General features: G+C 37.9%; 1 protein-coding gene across 6 annotated transcripts in view; it reads left to right on the plus strand.

Moving 5' to 3' along the window:
• Positions 1-25,363, plus strand: part of LOC106061977 (neuron navigator 3-like) — a 474,243-nt gene that overhangs the window by 93,154 nt on the left and 355,726 nt on the right. Inside the window, exon 1 of one of the 6 annotated variants that reach the window (XM_056032702.1) lies at positions 9,457-10,547. The exons of the other annotated variants lie outside the window; for them this stretch is intronic. Coding sequence (XP_055888677.1) covers positions 10,485-10,547 — 63 coding nt within the window. The 5' untranslated portion in view covers positions 9,457-10,484. Of the gene's footprint in view, positions 1-9,456; positions 10,548-25,363 lie in introns of those variants that run through there. 6 annotated transcript variants of the gene reach the window in all.

The following is a 25,363-nucleotide window of genomic DNA, read 5'->3' on the forward strand; positions in this document are numbered from 1 at the left end:
CAGAGAGAGGGAGAACAAGAGAAAGAAGAGACAGATTGAGAACTAAAGAGAGAGAGAGAGAAAGATAGAGAGTGAGAGAGAGCAAAACAGAGAGAGGGAGAACAAGAGAAAGAGAGGGACAAAGAATAAGAACAAGAGAAAGGGAGAGATTGCTGATCAATCCGATGGTGAGCGGGCGATAGAATAGAGGAGGGAGTGTCAGTGGAGTACTAGGCGGTTGGGCTGGAAGACGCCTCTGTTTACGCAAGTGTGAACTCTCTTGTCCTTTCAACTTGTTGGATGCTAGCTGAGTACATGATCCACCTTCTGTCTCTCACTCTCCCTTTGTTTTACTTCAAACACCTCCCCACCCCTCCCTCTCTCCCGACAGGTTTGTTCGACTCTGTTGATATTAACCATCATAGTTTATCCTGCTGAATTACTTCCGGTATCAAAAGATACACGGATACACTGGCTACAGATAAGCGTGAGAAGAGAGGGGGGAGCGCGTGTATGAGATTGTGAGTAACTTAAACAATAAGGGGCCGGGGGGGGGGTGCAAAAGTATATTCTAGAAGGAAAAATAAAACGAAGTTCGCCTTTTTTTTTTCTTTTGACCTCTCTATGTAGAGTTCTTTAATAAACCAATCGGTAATGAAATACTAATAAACAAAAAGAAAGATTAAGCAGAGACAGACAGACAGACAAAGATAGACAGATAGATATGTAGATAGACTGACAGAAAGACAAACAGACAGACATAGATAGATAGATAGATAGATAGATAGATAGATAGATAGATAGATAGATAGATAGATAGATAGATAGATAGATAGATAGATAGATAGATAGATAGATAGATAGATAGATAGATAGACAGACACATAGACAGACAGACAGACAAACAGACAAACAGACAGACAGAGATAGATAGATAGACAGACACATAGACAGACAGACAGACAAACAGACAAACAGACAGACAGAGATAGATAGATAGATAGATAGATATATATATATATATATAGATAGATAGATAGATAGATAGATAGATAGATAGATAGATAGATAGATAGATAGATAGATAGATAGATAGACACAAATATACATACATGCTTACATGCAAAGTAGAATAGATACATTAATACTTTGATTCCAAAACTGTTCCGCGGAGACCTAGTCCCAAGAACTACTGGAATAATTAACTAGTAGGCCGACACGTGAACTAATCTCTTTCAAAAATAAGCAAAGTGTTCCGCTAAATACTCAGAATGTGCGAAGTGCTCCGTTAAGGAAAACAAAATAATAAAGAAAACACTGCATTAATACATAGATACATACATACACATTTTGTTTTGTTGGTGTAAAATGTGTCAATGAATAGATTAGTTTATATGACAATACTCTGCCACTGTCACACAGTTCTTTCTCTCCCTCTCACACTTCTGATTTCATCTTTTAGTCCTCTTTTCAACCTTTCCAATATGTCCTCTCTCTCTTTCTCTTTCTCTTTTTCTCATCTTTCTTTTCTCTTCTCTTCTCTTGTATATTACAGACGTTACTTCAAGAAAAAAGATAATGACTTCCTAAGCATTTCACGTGTCTATCTAGTCATGCGTGTTAATCAATAAATTAAACACTACTAAGTCGTAGGGTTTTCCGGCTGGTTCAGGCAACTCATTCCATTCTCTAATGGCACTAGGGAAGAAGGAGCATTTGTAGAAATTTGTTCCAGCGTATGGAATAAGAAATGTGTCTTTTATCCTCAATCTCTCCTCTCTCTCTCTCTCTCTCACTTCTATTTCTCTCTTCTATTTCTCGCTTGTATTTCCCTCCTATGTCTTCTATTTCCCTCCACTCTCTTCTATTTCTCTCTTCTTCTATTTCCTCTCCTCTTTCTTCTATTTCTCTTCTGTTTCTCTTTTCTCTCTTCTATTTCCCTCCTCTCTCTTTATTTTCTCTCTTCTATTTCCCTCCTCTCTCTTTTTTCCCCCTCCTCTCTCTTACACTCTGATAAGTCTGTACTGTGATCCTTGTGCTCAAGCTCGTCATCACCCATACTCTAAAACAATCTTTTTGTTTACTTCTAAAGATTCTCCCATCAATCTTTTCTTCTATCTGTTGTAGGTGTCAGCGAAGTTGACCCTCTCCATCCGCCTCTGACTCTCACACAAAAAAGCTACGCAGTTAAGTTATGCTACGTGAGTCAAGTTTTCAAACGTTTAACAATGGTGAAGTTTATTATTTGGGGGGGGGGGGTGAGTCGTGGGGAGTGGTGCAGGCAAGAAGGTGTCGATGAAAGAAGAATAATGACCCCCCCCCCAAAAAAAAAAAAAAAAAATAAAACGTAACTTTTGGGTGAAAAAAGAGCGAGACTGAAAAGCGCGCGGGAAATTAGAAAGCAGACGTGAGCCAAGAGTTGTGCTTGATTTCATTGAACTTTGTTTTAATGTTTAGAACTGAATTTTGTTTTCAGACCTGAGTGTGTTTTTACAGGTGACGAGAAGATGAGTGTGCTTTTTTGAAAAAGCTGTGTATGTGTGTGTGTTTTGTGTGTGTCAGAGAACGTGCGTGTTTTTATTTCATCTTCTTTAAATCATGTTGTTTGCCTGGCTTTGTTTTCGTTCGTGCGTCTGCTTTCTGTTTCTATAACGTGTAGAGCCCAGGTCAGTGGTCGGGACCATTCAGTTCTTCACCAAAGTGAATGTTGGGGTTAGTAGTAATATTGAATAGTACCAGGAAGTGTTGTACTTTTCGCTGTGTTTAACAGTACTAGTGCGCTGTGTTTAACAGTACTAGTGCGCTGTGTTTAACAGTACTAGTGCGCTGTGTTTAACAGCACTAGTGCGCTGTGTTTAACAGTGCTCGTGCGCTGTGTTTAACAGTACTAGTGCGCTGTGTTTAACAGTGCTAGTGCGCTGTGTTTAACAGTACTAGTGCGCTGTGTATCCAAGATCCTATATCGTGCTCGGGTATACCAATGATGAGTTAATTACGAAGCTATAACCTCACTAAACTTATTGAGACGGCCTCACAGCTTATCCGAACATATTGATTAAAACTGGGTCAAACACGTGATCTCCGAAACAATATCGTTGCGCTCTATCCATTAAGTCAACGCGGTCGTCATGTTCATAGTTTTATTCTATCTCATACTGTCTGGTCGTGCGGTATGCCCGCTGGACGGTTGTTCGGTTGTCTCGGTGACAGCTGACATTCCCCGTCGTCCTGCGGGAGGGTTGGGATAGGTTTGCATTATCTTCAGAACTTGAAGAAACATCCGAAACATTGAAACAAAACATTTTCTAGAGATTGTCCAACCTTGGGTCTATGGTCTTACCTTTATCCACGTGTCGTTCATATACATTACAGGCTCTAATATAGGATTCCTTTTTTGTTTTTAAGGCTGAAATAAGCAAACCGTGCTATGCTTCAGTGCCATTGTGCCCTCATACTATAGTGAAGGGAAAACAACAAATATAAGATTGTGTTTTATTCTTAGTTTTGGTTTACTAGTTTATGTATACATTTTTCCTCACTTTCAAATCTTTCTATAGTTGAAAAAAAAAATGAGATCGATGAATAAATTAATATTAAAGGTAATTTATAATTATACATTGTGCATTTTAAGTTTTTAATGTTTTCTTCATTGGGAATACAGTTAAAAATACTGAATAAATAGGCCTGAAAATAAATAGGCCTGAAAATAAATAGGCCTGAAAATAAATAGGCCTGAAAATAAATAGGTCTGAAAATAAATAGGCCTGAAATTAAATAGGCCTGAAAATAAATAGGCCTGTAAATAAATAGGTCTGAAAATAAATAGGCCTGAAAATAAATAGGCCTGAAAATAAATAGGTCTGAAAATAAATAGGTCTGAAAATAAATAGGCCTGAAAATAAATAGGTCTGAAAATAAAGAGGCCTGAAAATAAATAGGCCTGAAAATAAATAGGCCTGAAAATAAATAGGTCTGAAAATAAAGAGGCCTGAAAATAAATAGGCCTGAAAATAAATAGGGCTGAAGTAATATATGTAGTTCACATGGGTCAATATATTTTTTCACACTCATTCTTGATTTAAAACTTGACTATCAAAACACTCACACGCACGCGCACATTAGTTGAATGTACCACATAGGTCAAAGTCACATGTGTACCGGATTTCAAATGACTTTCATGATTGAAAGTTTTCTCTGTACCATTATCAATTGTACAGCTACAGAATTCAGTAGAATCAGTGTGATATTCATTTCTAATCATTTTTATAAAACCAATATATTGTTTAATATAATTTAGACAAAACAATCCTTAAATTTATCCCTCAAGTCAGTGAATTCAAACGATATAAAGTACTAAATGCTTCATTTACCTTCAATGGCATTAACAAAAGAAAATGCCTTTAATTTGTACGTTATCTAAGTTTGATAATAACGCTAGAGGCAAAAAAAAAAAATGCTAATCTTAATTATTTTGATTTTTTTTTTCGGTTGTCAGCTTTAAAAAAAAAACAACATTTCACAAACATACAGTATTCCTCCCGCAGGGGGGTGCAAGGTCGTAAATGTGCACCACCCTGGATTCTGAGTAGCCCACCACTAGCCAATCTTTTCCACCTTCAAATCCATTAACTTCTAAGTTTAATGCTTCCACTGAAGGATAAGCTATTGTATTAGACTAATAGCAATAATAATAATAAACCTTTCTAATTTTCTTACAACGCATGTGTTACACCAAACAAAACCAGCCTAGGCTTTATCAGGAACTGATGCAGATCACGCAAGTGGAACCCTCCCCTTCCTGAATTCCAAGTAGCCAAATTTTAGACAATGCTTTGCACCTTCAAAAGAATGAACTTCATGAAAGTAGCAACTGAACCAGCAATGCTTTCACTTAAGTACAGTTGCAAGGAGAAGCTGATATTGTAATCAACTAGAATAGGATATCAGGAGTTGATGGCCGACATTGTCTGTGGCATTTTACTTCTCGAGAGACGATCTTTTCCCTTTGCAGCTTGAGATGCAGTGACCTCTCCATTGCTAGGGGAAAGCCTGAGTGGTAAATTTGCGAGTGCTGGGCTGCCCACACGTCAACAATCGTCTCTCCTCCATACTGACCAGATCCAAAGGGATGGAAAGTCATCGCTGTTTGGTGTCAGGCTGATGGAGAGCTCGCCGGAGAGCAGCGATCTTACCACTGTTCCCCTGCCTACGGGGCTCCAAAACCGCATTTTCTGTAAGGGTTCCTAAAAAGATGCAAGAGATGGAACGTGAAGAAGACCCTCAGCACTGAGCACGATAAGCGTTCACCGCCAGCTTGTCCATAGCGACGAGAAGCAATTCATCAGGAACGTTTTTGAAAATTTCGATGGCCACTGTCAACGTTTGCATTTTCTATCGACCGTATGGAGGCACGGACGGCACGGATAAACGCAACGGGTACAGTAGAGAGTTTGTTCGCTTGTTTAGTTATTTTTTTAATTATTTTATTTCATGAAACAAAAATTTAGAATTTAAAGTGCTCTTAATATCACATAGGGCAAAAAAAAAGGAGGGCAGGGGGGCGCACTAGTTCTTTTTCTTCAATAATCTGCGTAACTAGAAAGTAATAAGAAAGTTAAAGCTACGACTAAAGCCAGAGGGCGCAACACGCACTCCCCTGCAACAAATCCTGCGGGCGCCCCTGCCTACTGCTTAATGTACCTGTATACGCCTCAACTCTCAACTACTGAATAACTACTAAGTGTTACTAAGTAAAAAAAAAAGAAAAAGAATTTGTTTATAGCTAACAATTTGCTTCTTTATGTTCAATTGCTTTGCGGTTGGATGCTCACAGCGATGTCACGGGACATATATTTATTCTTGTTTCGTTAAATCTTGTTCGATGGTTAAGTAGTTTCAGTTTTTGTGTGTGTGTGTGTGGCTGAGTGGTAAAGCGTTTGGCTTTTGAAACGAGGGGTCCCGGGATAGAAACCTGGAGAAGACTGGTATTTTAAATGTGGGGATCTTTAGGGCGCCTCTGATTCACCCAGCTCTAATGAGTACCTGGCATTAGTTGGGGAAAGTAAAGTCGGTTGGTCGTTATGCTGGCCACCTGACACCCTCGCTAACTGTGGATCACAGAAACAGCTGACCTTGACATCATCTGCCCTATAGATCGCAAAGTCTAAAAGGGGAACTCTAGTTAAAGAAGATGGGTATACAGTAGAATATACAGACCAAAGCAGTCGATAGAAACAAACAATATTTAGTGGTAGGGGAGCGCTGTCCACAAGTAGCGGACTAAAGCTCTTGAGTTAAGAATCCTGTTGGATTTGTAATTATTTGCAAAAGTAATAACTATCTGACATCAATTGGCAAATGTTGAAAGGGTTGTCATTGTACTGACCACATCACATTCCCACGAAACAGATGACCACAGAAACAGATAAGTCTGCACCATAGATCTCTATTTCTCTTAAGCAAAACCCTGTAGTGGATGTACATATCAACCCAGTGCTATGACAGATCTTTGTAGTCTAATGTAACTGGTCTTGGGTGTGCATGTTTTGGGCGCAAAGATTCTACCACGTTGGGTCATCTGAATACCCCCATACTGTACCCTAAAACATGTGTATGTCTCAATGTCTACATAATTTTTACAAAGCTGTCATCAACTCAGTCTGTCTGTCTGTCTGTCTGGTACAAATCTTGTACACGATATTTCTCCCACTTCCCATTCTGGGATCAATTTGAAACTTTGCACAATTATTCATTGTCGATGACAACACATGAATGAATAAAACAAAATAGCATATTAGTCATTACTCAGTAGTAATTATTTAGTTTTGTTTTATAACGAAAACGGAAATAAACCTTACAATATTGAGAGATATTAAGTAATTGTGTGGTTATTTCCTTTATATAAGCTTAATTTTAATGTAATCTATTACGTTTGTATTTGACTGCATTATGTCTTAAGGACTTGTTCATAAAAGACCTGATCGTAGTGCCTCATAGAAGTTATAGGATGCTATCCTAGGCCTATACAGATGGAACAGATGTTTAATGTTTTAAACGTTTAAAATCATTCAACCAAACATACTATTAAAAATAGCAACTTTCAGTTTTACTCTTTAAAAACAACAACTGACTTGCACGTGAGTTAGCGAAAGAAAAGCACAGTTATTAATAGATGTATTAGTAATCTTAAACGCCACGATCTTATCTCCCCTTGTTTTTATTTTTAAACTTTCAAAAGTGAGATTTTGTAATTTTGTTTATAGAGAAGTTCGCGATTGTTCCCGCTCATTTCAACAAGTAATAAATGTAAACATTTCATATTGTGTACAAGTGTGTAATGATTCCTTAAACTTACAGTATGATGTCAGGCTGTTACAAAAACAAAAACCTGTGGGCGAGAGTCATTTTACAAAAGGCGGTAAAACACAACTATCTTCTGTGTTGAGCAGACGTGATAATCTCGCAAGGTGGTAATAGCGGGAAGAAATTGCGCTTATTTTTTTTTTCCTTTATCTTTTTTTTTTTTCTTTCTTGGTTTTTTTTTACTGTGTGTGTTTTATTCTGAAACGGATGTGCACTTATTGAAACAGAGAAATGTTTATTCAAACAATTGTTATCATGTTTAAGTTTGTAAGTAGAAATAATCGTTAGGATCCGTTTCAAGTTAATAGAAGAATGAATGGCTGGCATGATTTATATTCGTAGCATTTATGAGTTCGGAAGATTTATAGTTTGTTTTTATGTTCGAAAGATTTATAATTTAAATATAGTAGAAGTTCAGGACATTTATAGTTTATACCATTGGTTCGAATAGTTTATGATTCATGAATTCGGGAAGGAGAAATACACGAAGGTGATGCGAGTTCTGGCGTGTGACATGTGGCTGTATTGTTGTGTGTGACATGCTACTGCATTGTTTATATTCTTGAATACTACATCTTAGTGTTGAGTTGTTGTTTATTGTTTACATTCATCTTCTGCAAGGTTCGGATGACACGTGACCTTACTACATAGTCTAAGCCAACGTGCTTCCAGTAGAAATAAACTTCCTGTTTACACTTCTCTTGATGCGTACACCACGTGATACCTATTGCTTCCTACAGTATCTGTGCTCGGGATTTTCCTACGTTAATTTTTAGTGTTGGCATCGATGCTGATCTACAAGTTTCCTGAGCATTATTTTGTTTATTTTTATTTTTTAGGCTTTTACATTTGCTTAACAAGTAAAAAAATACAAAATACTTTTTAAAAAGCTTATCGAAAGGAAAGAGCTCTGCATTTGCTACTATATCTCGCAGTAATGTAGAATGTATTTTCCTTCTTCGATATGAAACTAATAAATTAATAACCAATAATTAATTGACTATTTTTTTAAAATTGAAATGTTTAGTTATGTACAATAAAAAATTCTATAAATTTCTAACTTGTTCCGAGGATGGTTGTGGGAGAAATAACGTGTACAATTATGTGATAGGGCCAAACCCTACATATTTAGCCATATATGTTAGTACTGAAGCATTCATTTCCCTTGTTGGTATTAAACGAAATAATAATTACCAGTATTTTAAAATAATTTTTTATAATTGATTCATGTCTTGTCAACGCTAATGAATAATTGTGCATAGTTTCAATTACATCCAAGAATGGGTGTGGGGGAAAAAAGGTGTTAGGGTTTAGGGTTTATTCGTAAAAAAGAGTTGTTTTTTTCTCACTTTATCTAGAAGTAATTTTCTATGACACAGCAATATGTGAAAGTAGCCCTTTTGCAATGTATTGTGCAGAGAGAGGATTTAAAGTTAATGGTTTTGTGGCCCATGGTCATGTGGTCAGCATAACAACCAATAGCCCATACTTTTCCCCAATTAATGGCAGGTACTGATTAGATTTGGATGGACTCAGACGCGTCCTAAGAATCTAAGCCAACACACACCCAAAGCTATAGATCTAGGTTTCTTTTTTATATGTAATTTTTTCATATTTTTTAACCACAGAACATAATAATTTCTTTTTGCTTTGCTCTGATTACTTCGATTCCCATATTCCAGTTTCATAACTAAACTGATTCTCGTTTGATTTTCGTGGATTAAATAAGAAATGGAGCACAATAAAAATGAAAACTCTAGAAGTCACTTTGACCTCACAGATGTGACGTAATTAAATGTCAGTGCGGCGGAAACTGGAAGACGCAAATACAAAGAAAAGATTTACATGAAATAATTTATTTTATTTTTATTTTGATTGCAGTCCATAAAACGTTAAGGTCTATTACAAGGCCAGATGCCATTTCGCCATTTTCTTTTTCTTCTTCGGTTTTATGCTCACAACGTTTCGATGTTGTTTCATTCAATTAGGCAAAGGGCAGACAACTTTTCCCCCCAAAGATTTGCAGGCGATACACAGAAATTACGTTGCGATGTCATGTTAGGCGGGGGTTATCGTTCTTTGTCTTCTGCTCGGGTGTGTTCACAGCGCGCAGTTGTGTATTCAAATAGTCTGTCCATGTATTTTTCTATTTAGATGAAAAACAAAATATATTCATAAGGACTCGCTTGTAAGTACTTTTTTTCTGTGTCGATAAACTTTTCTTAAAAGAAATAGGAGTGTTTCACCGTGTGATTTGTAGAATGTCTCACCTGCCACAGCTTTATCTTCCTAAGTCATAAAGTGTATTAAAAAAAAGTTAAAAACATTCTTGGACCCTTACAACTGTTATAACTTTATAATTACATATAGAACAAACAATCATATAAAATGTGTTACATGTACACTCAGACTTTGATGTGATCTTCTAGGCCGAGATATTGGCGCCATGTATAGGTTTTAGACTGGAATAATGCTGAATATTAACATATAAGATCACTTGTACAATTGTTAACAAATAAGAAGTTTGAGCAGTTAATTGATTGAGATGGAAACTCATATCCGATTAGTTAAATTCTGATATGGGTGTCATTTATTTAAAATAGTGATATCTTAAAAGACATTTGAGCTAATACAATTCATTACCGTCTGCTGAGTGAATTCTAAAAAATGGATTATTTATCAACAGTCCCTGGATATTATTTAGGTCTCAATGTTCTCTTGGATTAATTATACCACGTGACTTGGAGGAGATTAGACTTACAATGATAGCCTTTCAAAAATAATGAGACAGCCATTCTATAGCACATGGAGAACATTCGAATCTGATTGAGAGGCTGACCATGGAGGAAACTAAAACAAACCGATGTGCTGACGGGAGAGGAGCAACTAGTGAGCACAGTACTCACCCTCACACTCTCTCTCTCCTCTCACACACGCTCACACTCTCCCACGCACGCTAAACGTGTAAACATTAAAAAAAAAATTCTTTGAGATCTTCAAGTCAAAACGTGCGTGCAATTATCATGACGGAGAAGAGATACAGGATTATCTTGCATTCTGCTTCTCTGTGAGACGAGAGGGGGGAAAATGGCATAAAAAGAGAGAGAGTGAGAGAACAAGTGCGGGGAGAGTAACCTGACATCATGGTCCTGGATTACGTCATTACTGTCTGGGATTCCCCGGAACCCAAATCATTCAGCTCCCAGGTAAGTGGACGGTCTAAGCCAGTTTATGACATCATACTAAACATTTTCAAAGGATAAACTTCAGAAAAAAAAGGGGGAGGGAAGTCAGGGGCAGCTTTTAAATAGATGAAAAGGAGAAGTGGAAAGCGAGTCTGTCGTAATCTTTAGGATCTAAAGAATTCAAATGATTAGTCTGTTACAAAGTATGGTATATAATGCAATATATTGCGAATCTCAAATAATCCTTAACCTTGAATAAAAAGCGAAATTGCAAAGAGAGTTTGTGTTTTCACATAAACTCAGAGGACGCCCCACCCCCAATGATATTAATGGGAAAGTACCATGCACTTGTTTAATTACTAATTCTTTGTTGGCTGTCTGAAAGTCAAAATGTTGTTTATTATCTTATTGGTGATGAAGTTAAATGGAAACCTCTTTACAAATTTTTTTAAGAAAATTATTAATTTTCAATGTTAATTATTTATTTATAACTTTGAATAAATCAGATGAAATGATGTAAGCTTACCCATTTTCTGGCGTTTTTTAACGATAAGGGCAGTTACAATTGTTACATTATTAAATGATATAGATAAAATTGCATCCGAACCCCCAAAGAAATAATACTTCAAGAAAATACTGTCTCTTATGTGCGATATTATGGATGACTAGATATTGTATTCTTGTTGTTGCTGTTAGTATGGGCTATTTTCACAATTTTCTTTATCTTTGCGAAAAAAAAAACGCCTTTGTTTTAAAGCTTAATGTGGATTTTAGGAGTCAGTTTCAGACATCGGGTCTCAAACAACATCTTATGCCAACTTAATGAGGTTTTGACCGAGCGTCGCATGAGGTTTGAGGGACAAGTCCTCCGACAGAATGAATCACGCATACCAAGAGTTGCGATGGCATGGAGACTAATACGAGGAAAGCGCAAACAGGAACGTCGTCGTATAACCTGGCGCTACACTTTCTTGGAGGACGTCAGGGCAGAGGACAATAGGTGGAAAGATGTTGCCAGCGAGAGATCTTTATAGAGACAGCTGGCTGCCCAATGCGCCGAACAACGCGGGATAATTTGTTTAAATGTTTGCCTAACCAAAAGCAAGGGTAAACTGCTCATATGCGTGAAATAATAATACAATAAAATAATACAATATAATAATACAATATGATAATACAATATAATAATACAATATTATAATACAATATTTATTTCTCTCTCACAACGAAGTCTCACTTTGGTCATCCATGACAAATTAATTGCTAATTTTGTATTTGGGAATTAAGGATACGTCTTTGAAAAGTTCAGTATCATTAATTGAAAAGAAAGATTGCAATGCATAGATGAATCTACCTGTTTTTCAAACTATATCGACTTATTTATTTATAGACAAAATGGCATTAGTTTATTCACTGAACGTTCGGTCTATCAAATGTAAGTTTACTTGCTTTATTTAAAAAAAAATGATTTACCAAGCACTTTTGTGTGATAATAAATAAAGGTACAATATTATTTAGAATAATTAATGTCAGCTCCAGATGTCCTAGCAAAATGGTATGAGGCCGGCAGCCCCCAAACAAAATCAAATAATGAATATACTCTTTGAAAGCTATTAGAAATAAATAAGAAACTCTTCCGTGTCAGTACTTCCATTAAGCACCTATTGAAACACCTGCTATCATTTTGTTTTATCTCCAGTCAAACTTCTAAACATGTTATTAATCTTTTACGATATAATACTTTGTCCTATTCTTAACTATAAGACAAACAATTAAAAAAGACAACAAAAAAGCTAGTTTATGTTGAGTGAAATTGCATCAATTATTTTGAATCAATCATGTCATTAATTTTCAACAGATCTAGACTAAAAATGATGCATTCGTGCGTTTTGAAATATTCGTATTTGAAATAGTTGTTTTTGTTAAGGGAAACTTTCATGATTATAGCAAGCTAAGTTGCGCAATGGTCCAGTTACTTTGCTGTGGACCGTTTCGGAATTAGGAAGGAAGCTTCCGTTCAGCTTTTAAAAAAAACTATTTAATAAAAGCAAAATATTTAAAACTTTATCTAAGGGAAAGAACTCCACACTTAATACGCTATATCTCAATAATGTAGAAGCTATTTCCCTTATTCGATATCAATCAAAAGCATTAATTACCAATCGATAATTGACTAATTTGTTAATTTTTAAATTGATTCATATGTTGTTAGTTTGAATTTAATATTGTTTAAAGTTTCGATTTAATCCGAGAAAGCGTGCGGGAGAAATAACGTGTTCATTTATCGAAGAGAACGAAACCCTACAGATTTAGCCGTATCTGTGAATACTAAAGGATTCATTTTTCTTGTTGGTATCGAACTAATTGATTACCAACAATTAATTGACTCATTGGTAATTTTTCTCTTGACTCATGTTTTGTCTATGCTTATGAATAACCGTTCAAAGTTTCAACTTGATCCGAGAATGGATGTGGGAGAAATAACATGTACAAACTTTTTACAGACAGACAGATTGAATGAGTTAATATAAACTTTGTAATAAGTAGCTCAAGTCTGTAGTCTAAGGTCTGACTCGGAATCTCGAGCCTCTACAGTGTATTATGATGTTCATTGACCCATAAGATGTCTAAGTAATAAAAAGAGGTTTTATAGTTTAAAAGTTGTGAGTTTCAAATTTTTAGCAAAAGACTTACGTCTGTACACAAGGCTTAACTCCCTTAGGTTGAGTAAATTTTCTATGTAAAAACAAAATCAAATATTAACGAGAAATGAGTGAACAAATCGGTTACCTATGAATTGTTTCATGTGTCATGTCATCTACAAAGTGTAACCCTGTGGGATGTTTCAACTTGATCCGAAATGGGAACTGGGACTTCCAGACAGACAGAGTGAGTTGATATAAGCTTTGTAATAAAAATAATTATTAATTAACTCCTACCACCCTGCACCCTCCACACTCTGCTCTCCACCCAGTGCATTTACAGTGTGCCCCTCTTTTTTGATCCCTCTGCCCTGTACCATCCACCCTGCCTCCTCCGCCCTGTGCCTTCCACCCTTCCTCCTCTGTCCTGTGCCTTCCACCCTGCCTCCTCTGTCCTGTGCCTTCCACCCTGCCTCATCTGTCCTGTGCCTTCCACCCTGCCTCCTCTGTCCTGTGCCTTCCACCCTGCCTCCTCTGTCCTGTGCCTTCCACCCTGCCTCCTCTGTCCTGTGCCTTCCACCCTGCCTCCTCCGCCCTGTGCCTTCCAACCTGCCTCCTCTGTCCTGTGCCTTCCACCCTGCCTCATCTGCCATGTGCCTTCCATCCTGCCTCCTCTGCCATGTGCCTTCCACCCTGTCTCATCTGCCCTGTGCCTTCCACCCTGCCTCCGCTGCCCTGTGCCTTTCACTCTGCCTTATCTGCCATGTGCCTTCCACCCTGCCTCCTCTGCCATGTGCCTTCCACCCTGCATCCTCCACCCTCTGCCATGTGCCTTCCACCCTGCCTCCTCGACCCTCTGCCCTGTGAATTCCACCCTGCCACCTCCATCCTATGCCCTGTGCCTTCCACCATGCCTCCTCCACCATATGCCCTGTGACCTCCACCCTATGCCCTGTGCCCTCCACCCTGTGCCTTCCACCCTGCCTCCTCCACCCTATGCCCTGTGCCTTCCACCCTGCCTCCTCAACCCTATGCCCTGTGCCTTCCATCCTGCCTCCTCCACCCTATGCCCTGTGCCTTCCACCCTGCCTCCTCCACCCTATGCCCTGTGCCTTCCACCCTGCCTCCTCAACCCTATGCCCGATCTTTAAATTGCACTTTTTTTTTGTTTCCACGAGTGTTTTGTTACATTCAAGGCAGCGCGTGCAAGCGCGTGCATTCACGAGGTCAGAGCGAGACGCAGTGCTCTCTCGTGCTTTGTTGCCCTCTGTGCTACGAGAAGAATTTTTTTTTCATCTTCACTTTCTGCTGACCTACAAATGTCACACGGGTGTCTGCGCCACTGGGGGGCATTCTCTTATTTTTTATTTTTTTGTTACCTTCTATAAATATGACCCCAAACACCCTTTCCCCTCTATCACATTGACCTGATGCTTTGCGCTCTCAAATCTAAGTGACGTCTGGTTGAAATAAAACAACATTGTTTTGAAGACTGCTAATATTTAGATCATTTATCTACATCCCACTGACTATAGTAACATTAGTTGCTATAACGTTAGACTATGTCATCGTCTTTGAATATTTCCTTGGAAGTATCAACTTTTCATGTCATTACCTAAAATGCATTTGACGAATTTTAAGCTAATAAAACTATCAAGCAAAATAAAAAAATACTTTGAAAAAGAAGAGCTTATATAAAGGAAAGAACTGCACATTTACAACCATATATCTCAAAACTGAAAGACTTATTTTCTCTTTTGTCTCTCTCTCTCTCTTTTTTGTCTCTCTCTCTTTCTTTCTCTCTCTCTCTCTCTCACTCTCTCTCTCTCTCTATATATATATATATACACTAGCCGGACATTACCCGCGGTCTGTGGGTCTTAGTGTGTGTATTACTAATGTAGTGGATTGGATTTAGGTGTATGTTATACTAAGCTTATGATTCTTTCAAGTTTTTCTCTTTCGCTACGAAAATAAAAGTAGTTTTGCTAAAATGGGTTTACCCGTTAAGCCGATACATTCATATCTATTAAAAATGAAAGAAGCGCGAGATGAATGAGATATAAAGTATAATTAAAACGGGTTTACCCGATTTGTGTTAATAAAGTACGTCAGGACTTCTAACTTCGCAGATATAAGGAACGAATTTACGTACATACATACATACATACATACATACATACATACATGATACATACATACATACATACATACATACATACATACATACATACATACATACATACATACATACATACATACATACATACATACATGATACATACATACATACATACATACATACATACATACATACATACATACATACATACATACATACATACATACATGATACATACATACATACATACATACATACATACATGATACATACATACATACATACATACATACATACATACATACATGATACATACATACATACATACATACATACATACATACATACATACATACATACATACATACATACATACGCCTTACTTTCTACTTTATAGTATATATAAATATTAATTACCACAAATTAATTAATAAATTGATATTATTTTTTATGGACTCATGTTATGGACATTAAACAATTGTGTAAAGTATCAACTTGATCCGAGATGTGAAGTAGGAGAGATAACGTGTAAATTGTACCAGACAGACAGAAGGACAGACCTAGTGAGTTGATATAAGCATTGTAAAAATAAAACTACCCCTTTCAGACCTTGCGATCTGTGGTGCAGACGATCTAAAGGTCATCTGTTTTGTTTTTTTTGTGGCTAAGCACAAGGATCAACCATCATTGCGTTTCCCCCAACTAATGTCGGGAACCCATTAAAATAGAACAATCGATGTTGTACAGTAAATTAATCAGATTTAATGAAGAGTGAAATTATGACCTCGTTAGCTTCTATCAAGGTATGAGAGCAACATCTTCAGTTGTGAGGCGGTTGTAACGCGGTATGGCAGTAAAATTGTCTGAGGTTTAAGACTTGGACTCCTTAAGTCTTGGGAAAACACACATTAAAAGAATGTCTTATTAAATAGCTGAGACATGTTCATACACTTTTTTCCCAATAGTTTTTAAAGCTGAGGTGCCCAATCTTTGTCGGCCCCGGGGAGAGGGGTATTTATATAAATCTCCAACACATTTAGCACGAACTATACGAAAGCTATAGAAAAATAAATAAATTAATTAATTAAATAAATAATCTAACAATCGTCTAGTCCAACGGAAACTATTGTCTGCTGCTTGATACGCACTTCTTGAAGTATTTTGGACTAATTTGGACTAGATAGCAATTTTTTTTCAAGTGATATTTTGTCCTTTAAAGAGACGTTTTCAAGATAAAACAGATAAGATAAAACAGATAAGATAAAACAGATAAGATAACACAGATAAGATACAACAGATAAGATACAACAGATAAGATACAACAGATAAGATACAACAGATAAGATACAACAGATAAGATACAACAGATAAGATACAACAGATAAGATACAACAGATAAGATACAACAACTAGTCTTTGCTAAATCGTTTTTCTTTTAAAAGATAAAAACACATATTTATTAATTGTTCTTGGATATCGCTAACCCAGACTCCATCCAATACTCTGCAATACAGCATAATGCTTAAACCATCAGTCAGTCAGTCAGTCATCGCATTTCGTTCTTGTAGACATAACCAGTGTGGGGCACGTGCCCTGGCTGCCAGCATCACACCGCACCTTACCCTTTCACTGCAGCTTACAATTTACAACATCCCTTCAACCTCCCACTCGACCCCCCCCCCCTCCTCTGTCTCCCTACTACACCCCCCCCCTTTGTTATCCCCTCTGAACGGGCCCAACAGCTGGAATCTGTAACATTAACCTTGTGACAGACGCATAACATAGAAAACTATCTTGCCTCCCGCCCCCCCCCCCTCATCCCATACAAACACCCACACAGCAGGCATCCACCTCCATCTCGCGAGGGGTCAATCGAGGGCGGTTTCTTAGATTCCGGAAATGTCACAGACCATGTTCTTCAATCCGTGAACATTTCCAGCGCTGACAGATAGAAGTGAACCCAGAGAAAATATGTTCAAACAATCTGTTTTCCTTTCTGGCACTGGAGAGACCCATTTTACAGGTTTATATATAGACATGTCAGTCGAATAAATGTGTTTGTTTCTTTTATCTCGTTTCTCCAAATTTAGCATTAGCTTTTAAATTGATGAACTTGTTTCCAACGGAGAAATTTGTCAAAATTAGTGCAAAATCTGTAGATGTAAGTCTCTGGCAAGTGCATCTGCATTAATCTCAAGCCTTAATTAATGCTTTTATTATTTGGTCATCGAAGAAATTTAACATAATTTTTTTTTTCAATCAATGTAATAAATTGCTACATTATTACACTTCACAAACACTCGCGCGCAAACACATAATCACATATGTTTTACTTAATCTGCTCGAAAAGACGACTGCTTTATTTGTGTTACTGTGGCAAAATATGTAGGTCATAGTAGGGTCTTTTAAATTTGGAAAAACATCTTCAGTGTTCCATAATTATCAGACACTGTTTTTTTTTCTTTCTGTTCATTTTTTTCTTTTCTCTTTCTTGTTCTCGTTATCATTATTGTAAATATTATTATTTAAAATGAGTTAATAATCATTTCCTATATGACAACAATTCACTGTATTCCCTTGTATTCCACCTTATTAGTGTCCATTACGAATGTAATGTTGTTGTGATAAGACAGGTGATACGAATCCTCTTCAAAATCTTTTGAGCTTTGAATATGTCTGTATTCACTACCAATTATTCTTATTCCGATGGACCTTTAAGGCTGAAAAGAGCCGGACTCCACTGGTTAGACATTTCGATGGAGCTATTTGGTTCAGGCCGAAAAGGGCCGGACTCCTCGGGTCTTTAGTTCAAGCTCATCGCTAAGCTTCATGTTTACTTTAAACATTAGTTACGTTACAAGTAGACTTTCTTGTCCACTGTCCTGGATGTAATAGTTGGGAGAGTAAACTGAAGGGAGGGAAGGGGCTGTGACATGGGAGAGAGAGGAAGAGATATAGACAGAGAGAGTAAGAGAGCGACAGAGCTCGGCTGCCGGATGTATAGAGAGACAGGCATGTCAGTAGACACGTGGAGAGAAAGGGGGGAGAGAGAGAAACTCAGTGACACTATTATACCACCCGACGTCGGTTCAATTCTCTGCCACTTGTCACCATTACACAAAATGCATGACGCGAAGGTTCCATTCATAGAACAATTACCTGTACGTACTCGTGTGTGTCCATTCACACGCTGGTGTAAGTACTGAGTGTACTCACACGTTATACAATACCAACTTCACTCGTGGCACTAGTACAATCACACCCATTGACACTTTGACACGACATCGACACACGACATTCGTCATAGCAAAAAGATAAAAATAAAAAATGGACGAGCGGGGCGATAACTCACTGCGTCTCACTGGCTATGTAATATTAATAGACATTGTTTCCCTTGCATTTCTTTTCGTTGTCTCTACACTACAGACTTGGCGTCGGCCAAAAATTCCCCCGCTCTTTCCCTACAGTAGTGACTCTAGGGGTGGCAAGTGGGGCAACCGCTCCCGGGCCCCGCGCCTGAGGGGTGCCCCGCGATCGTAGATCTACTTACAACATTAAGCTTCGCAATCCAGATCAGTTCTCATTAATCTAGGACTTGTTACTCAATATTTAGGAAGCTTTCCAGGCATCTAAAATAATCTAAATGATACCAATTACCATGCAACCTCTTAATATGACATTTTTGGTTTCAAATAGCGTTCAAGTTTCGGTAAAGACAGCATCTTATGACCTGTCCATTCTACGAGGCTATAATTGTTTAGTTCACCTTCGCCTCAATAAAAAATAAGTATCCTGAAGCGACCAAATACCATCGTTTCTTTTGTAAATAAACGACCGCTCAATCGGATTTGATAGGAAAACGCGTAGTGATCAGGTTTGAACCAGTTCCAAAGCAATAGCAATTTCTACATGAAGGAGTTATAGGTCAGTTATATTGTTGTAACATAAATACATTTTTGACAAATAGATTTTTAATGAGCATTAATAAAGAAATATAGGCCAGTGTTTTCTTGACTGTCGATGGGGATACGTTACGAGACATTAACATTTCCGTGGTATTTAATTTCTTATAGGTACACAATTAAAAAGTAACTATTTCCCATTCTCTCAATAACCTTTACATGCCATCTGTTTCTGACGTCACGACCTATGACGGTTGAAACGTCGCAGGTCAGTGATGAGGCCTACTGTAACGACTGGCCTCGATTGAACCAGTTCATGTGCTCTACTGTTAGTTCGGCCAATCAGAATCCACAAAGTTGACGATGACGTATTCCCTTTTTTTTTTTTTTTTCAAAAGGCTGCTGTGCATATACCACTTGTGTTCGTAGAAAAACTTTTGTTAAAAAAAAATAAAAAATACGGGAGTATTTTTCTTTTATTTTTTTCAAAACCCGTGGTATAGCCCTTCCGCGAAAGTCAAATCTGCGAATGTCAAGGAACAATTGTAGCTGCTATCGCACAACTTGTTCTTAAAGAACATCAATTTGGCTTCGGCATTCTGACCTCGCATCGGGATAGAAGATACATATTATAATCATTAGTGCGAAGCTACAAGCCAGGAAAAGTTCGTGACTGAATCCGTCTGTGACCGTCTGTTTTACAGATGTTAAAATGTTTGACATGTTTTGGATGTTCCTTCAGATTTGAAGATAATTTACTTCCTATTCCAAACCTTTCGCAAAACGACGGGTAATTGGAGCCGGCAGGGTTTGAATCCGGTACCATCGATAAGTCCGAACGACAGTATAGCGCGCAAGTCGCACGACCAGGCAGACATTTTTGGTTATTGCAAGTGTTCTGACTCTCCTATTAATTGTTAATTCCCGTCTTCAGCGTGCTTAGCAGAAATTAATATTTTCTAGTTAGTTGATTTTTCATGCAAAATGTTTCTGAATCAGTAGTTACGTTTATGAACCTTAAAAGGCGAAATAGTTCATGCAGAATAATCACAATACATTATGTTATTAGTGAAAGGCCAATAATAATACAGTATCTACGTTAGTTACTATGTTTAGTACAAAAAAAAAAGTCTACAGCGTTAGAGGCGGACGAGCCTGTTAGCTTGATGAAGTACGATATGTATAAGGCTCAGGGCCCGGCATATGACACTCGCCCAGGGCCCCGCGCCCTTCTAAGGCCAACTCTGCTCCCCCAATAACTGTTCTCAGTTCCCTATTTAATTTTCTACCTCCCCCTCCCTTTCTGTTATTATCCGATAGGAACAGAGAAAGACGGCAGACGGTTCAGGTTTGGTGCCCTAACGGTCCAACAAACATAGAGACAACACAAGGTAAAAGATTTGCACTCATCACACACTACGAAACGTGTACACAACTCTGTGTATCATCTCAGGTCAAGTCTCTGGGCATCAGATCTAGATGTAACTGACGTCTCTCTTCTCCACGTGCAAACAGTGACCTCCCTTTCGTTACTCCACCAATGGGTGACAACAACAACAAAACAAAAAACAAAGAAAGATAATACATTCCCACCATTCCCCTGAAATCTCGTCCTATCTTCTCATTCTCGTGCACGCCCCAAGATCGTCTTTTTATCAAGTCCTTCACACAGTTGATAGTCGATATTATGGTGCGGGGGGCACTGTTGACGGAAAACTGCATGGGTGGTGCACGTGATGGAAGATCTCCAGTTTTACTCTTTGTGCGTGTGTGTGTGTGCGTGCATGTTCATTACATGACAAGGTTCTTCTTCTTCTTTGTAGTTGTCCTGAGAGTTGATTCGATGACTATTGAAACTCTATAGAGTCACTCTAGACCATTGGAAGCTTCATCGGCCTGTCTGAACAACTGTTCTGTATGGAGAGATCCAAGCTGATATAAATTTGTTACATCCTGTTCTCGATGGCTCACATCCCAAAACGCTAGGGTTAGAGACGAGGCCAAAGGCCGAGCACACCGCAAAACTTCCGCATATTTCTTCTCTGTAACACATCAGCAGTAAGGGTGTCCTCCATAATACGGCCCATGATGGAACCATGTAGATAGTGTCATGGGTGTTGGGGCTCTCTTCCATCCCCGCTAGTGCAATGGACTCGGTCCTTAGGTACCGTAATGATATAGTCTTGTATTGCACCCTATTGTTTTTATCGTCTCCTTTAACGACCATGTCCACTCATGCGTTACCTTGAGAATGAGATGTATAGCCCGAGACATGACAAGGTCATGGTAGTCAATTTATTCTACCACACATTTACCTTACCTAGTACTGGTATATATCATATATATCGCTACAAATAAAAAGTATCTTTCACTCACGGGGAGAAAAAAACCCAGAAACTTCTAGCCTGTAACTTCTTCTGTAAGAGTGCGTATGGATAGGGCACCAGTTCCGCTCCACTGCTGCTCTAAGCCATGACCTTGTTAGTTTGTATTATGAACTTTGAGTTACGTTCAGAAAACACGCACACATTTTCCACACCTCTTCACATTCTCTGTCGGATACGCCACTGGTTATTAATTTATTTACAAAAACATTCTAATCAAATATTTGGCGAACAAAGAGGAAGGATTTACACCGTGGGGTTATTGTGATGAGCCCACCATCTTACAGTTGAAGTAAATCATGTGATTAATTCCATTTACTGATATATAACAGGTTCTATGTTCTGAAGACGAATCTTACTGTAAATATTTTAATTTTCAAAACGTCGGTACTAATTTTATATTACTTTGTTGTAACAGATTTTTAAGCACCACGAATATATTTTTTCCCTTAAAAAACAACAAACTTTTCTCCCCACCCCTGCCCCCCTGTTTTGGCTGGACGTCACGCCGCCCTTGATAGAATCTTGCTGCTCCCTAAGGGGGCCGCACTCCACAGTTTGAGATACGCTGGGCTACACTCTAGTTCTTCATGTACTCACTCACAATGGAACACTACCAAACCCAAACGCACTCTCACACCCACTCATACACACACATGTCGTCACAAGCAACCTCTCACTCACACACATCACACACTCTTACTCACACACATGCTTTTACACACACCACACTTACAGCTACACTAGCACACTTACTCACAAACGCTTTTACACACACCACACTTACAACTACACTCACACACTTACTCACACACGCTCTTACACACAACACACTTACAGCTACACTCACACACTTACACTCACATACTTTTACACACACCACACTTACAGCTACACTCACACACTTACTCACACACGCTTTTACACACACCACACTTACAGCTACACTTACACACTTACTCTCACACCCCCACGTTTTCTCGAACACGCACTCACAAACCCCTCACACACACGCGCTCACGCACCCTCACAGATTCAAAGACGCTCTCACACACACCCCACACTAACTTCATTGGCTACAATACAGTTCATTATCCACGCAGTCACTTACACACACACGCACAAGCGCTATCCCACCCAAACACCATCCACACGCACACTAACACACATAAAATATTATCAGTTGTTGACGAAATTTTCTTTGGGTTACTTCATTAGCTACGAATTAACGCGCGCGCCAATGTTGCGACGGACATTTCCGGTTGCTGTTTCAGCCATTAAAATTTGTAGCCGACGGCTGACGCAGTCTCTCTCTCCCTAGCCCTGTCTCTCCATGTCTCTCTCTCTCTCTCTCTCTCTGCCTGTCTCCCTCCCTCTCTCTCTTTTTCTCCCTCTCTTTTTCTCTCTCTCCTTCTTCTATATCGTCAGCGTCACTAACCTCTATGCTAAGATCATCAGATTCTAGACAGCTAATCTAATGCCAGGTTTGTTACAAATACAACACCTAATTAAAAAACGATTTCTTGAGCCCTGGTTTACTGATTACCGACCAACGTGACCGCCCTGATCACTCATACCTGAAGTAGAAGAAACTTTTTTTTTTAAATACATTCAGGGCGCACCGCCCTCTTTTTGGTCTTGTCTGTAAATGAAGGCATCTTAATTCTTTTTCCTACTGCTGTATTTGATCAGCTGAGCTGTGGCAGGGCCAATAACCCAAAATAAACGTTTTCACATGAGCAGTTAGCCTTCTTTAATTACCTCCCTTTGAAAAAAAAAAATTACGTGCCGTGAAGTGATTTTGTTAATTGTGTTGTAAAGTTAAAAATAACTTCTTTTTTTTTTTAATCACAAATTATCAGGTGAATAAGGACAAAGATATTTCTAAAACCAGGCAACCTTAAATTTCAATATTCGAGGTGGAATTGCATGGGTGATCGGGTATTGGAATTACATAACTTACCACTTGGGATGGCTGCCTCTTCGTGTAGTATGCGGCTAAGACTAGTTCTAAACAAGGTTCATGGTCTTACAAGAAAAAATGTAAAACTTCTTCATAAAATGTTTATTATTCACGCGCTCATTTTTGTTCAATTCGTCGCTGTAGACACGTGATAAGTCCTCATACATCCCACAAGTTCTTTCATCTCTTTCGAAACGAAACACTTTAGTTTATTAACCTTTTCTTTTTCCATTAAATACTTTTTTTTTCCAGTATGTCTTTTTTCTTTTGATACATTTTATTCCGTATTTTTGTAGTTACATCAGTATCTTATATACAGCTCTTTTTTTCTTTTAATTTCCTTTAAAAAAAACAACAAAAAAAACAACGAATTTAATGGTATCACAATAAGAAATGTAAAAGCTTTGTTCAGAAATTGTTCAGAGTTCTTGCTTTCATTTGCTTGTCCTTTTTCCTGCCCTAGTCGCATGAAAGTCCGGATACATTTTAAGCCATACAATCCACATGGGCTTACATCTCATACGAAATGCCTGATCTCCGAAGTTTTGAAGGTCAATGTCTTTATTTACTAGTAAAGTCCAGCAGTTCTGGGACACATACAGTAGTATAGTGGGAATTTGATAAGCGAGTTAGGTCAATAGTTAGTAGTTTTAATCAATTATTTTTTTTTTTTGCAAATAATAATTTGTTAACTGCAGGAACATCAAGTACACCCTTTTTATATCTTAAACCTTAGACGAAGCTGAAACGTATAATAAATACTAGTCTTAGGATTTATTTTTGAGATCTAGGATAACCAACTCTTGAAAAAAAACAACATCTTAATCCACACCCTCCCTGACCAAAAAGTAAATAGACTGTGTCAGACTGATTTTAATAATCTGTAGGCCTAGTGTACTGTACGTGTGTAGTCGATGATACTACAAGACTACCCGGTGTTTTTTTTTATCATTGCGCGTTATGCAATAGTGTTTGCTTAATGTCGAGTGGACAAACAAGAAACTTAACACACTGGCGTAGCTAGTCAAGCATGTTCGTAGATATATCTGTACACTAAAATAGTTACTCACCCTCCATGTCCAGAAAGTAAATATACCGTGTGTCCAACTGGTCAGAAAGACGTACACATGCAGGCCTAGTGTACTGTAGTGTGCAGCCCATAATGACAAGACCACACGTGGTTTTTTCCTTGTGCATTTAACGGTTTTGCGATAGTGTTAGTGAGTGGTCAGACAAGAAAATAACACATTGGCAGGGTTAGTCAAGCATGTAATTTACCACAAAATAGTTACACATGTCAAATGTTTCATAAGATTCCAACTATTTCGTTTCTATTTCTGTAATTCCTAGATCTAAATATGAAAATCTATATCTGTTATTAAATGAGATTTTAAAATTTACAGACGTACGTATGATTTTCTGTTATGTAAGAAGTTAATATATATATATATATTTTAAGTACCAGGTAAAGGTTTTAATTCAAGGCAAAAAAAACAAAGTACACATATTTATTTAGACATCTTTTTTTTCAAATGTGATTGTGCATTAACGTTTATGTAAGAAACATTTTCCTTATTACTGATTGTATTAGCTTCTACAACGTTAAAAGGAAGCGCGGTGGTCCCGGGTTCGAATCCATCTTTTGTGATTTTTCACTATAAACTGAACTAGATCAAGGACGCTAAATTGAACTGCAATGCTGCCAACTAAAAAAGAATGTCAAACGAAAAGTTTAACAATCTGCAGTTTTAATAAGTGTTAAAAAATTTATCATAGAACTTAAAAAAAACAAAAAAAAAAACACTTCATTTATTGTGTACACCA

The sequence above is a fragment of the Biomphalaria glabrata genome, chromosome 6, assembly GCF_947242115.1.
Source record: "Biomphalaria glabrata chromosome 6, xgBioGlab47.1, whole genome shotgun sequence".
In the NCBI taxonomy this organism is placed as follows: Eukaryota; Metazoa; Mollusca; class Gastropoda; family Planorbidae; genus Biomphalaria; species Biomphalaria glabrata.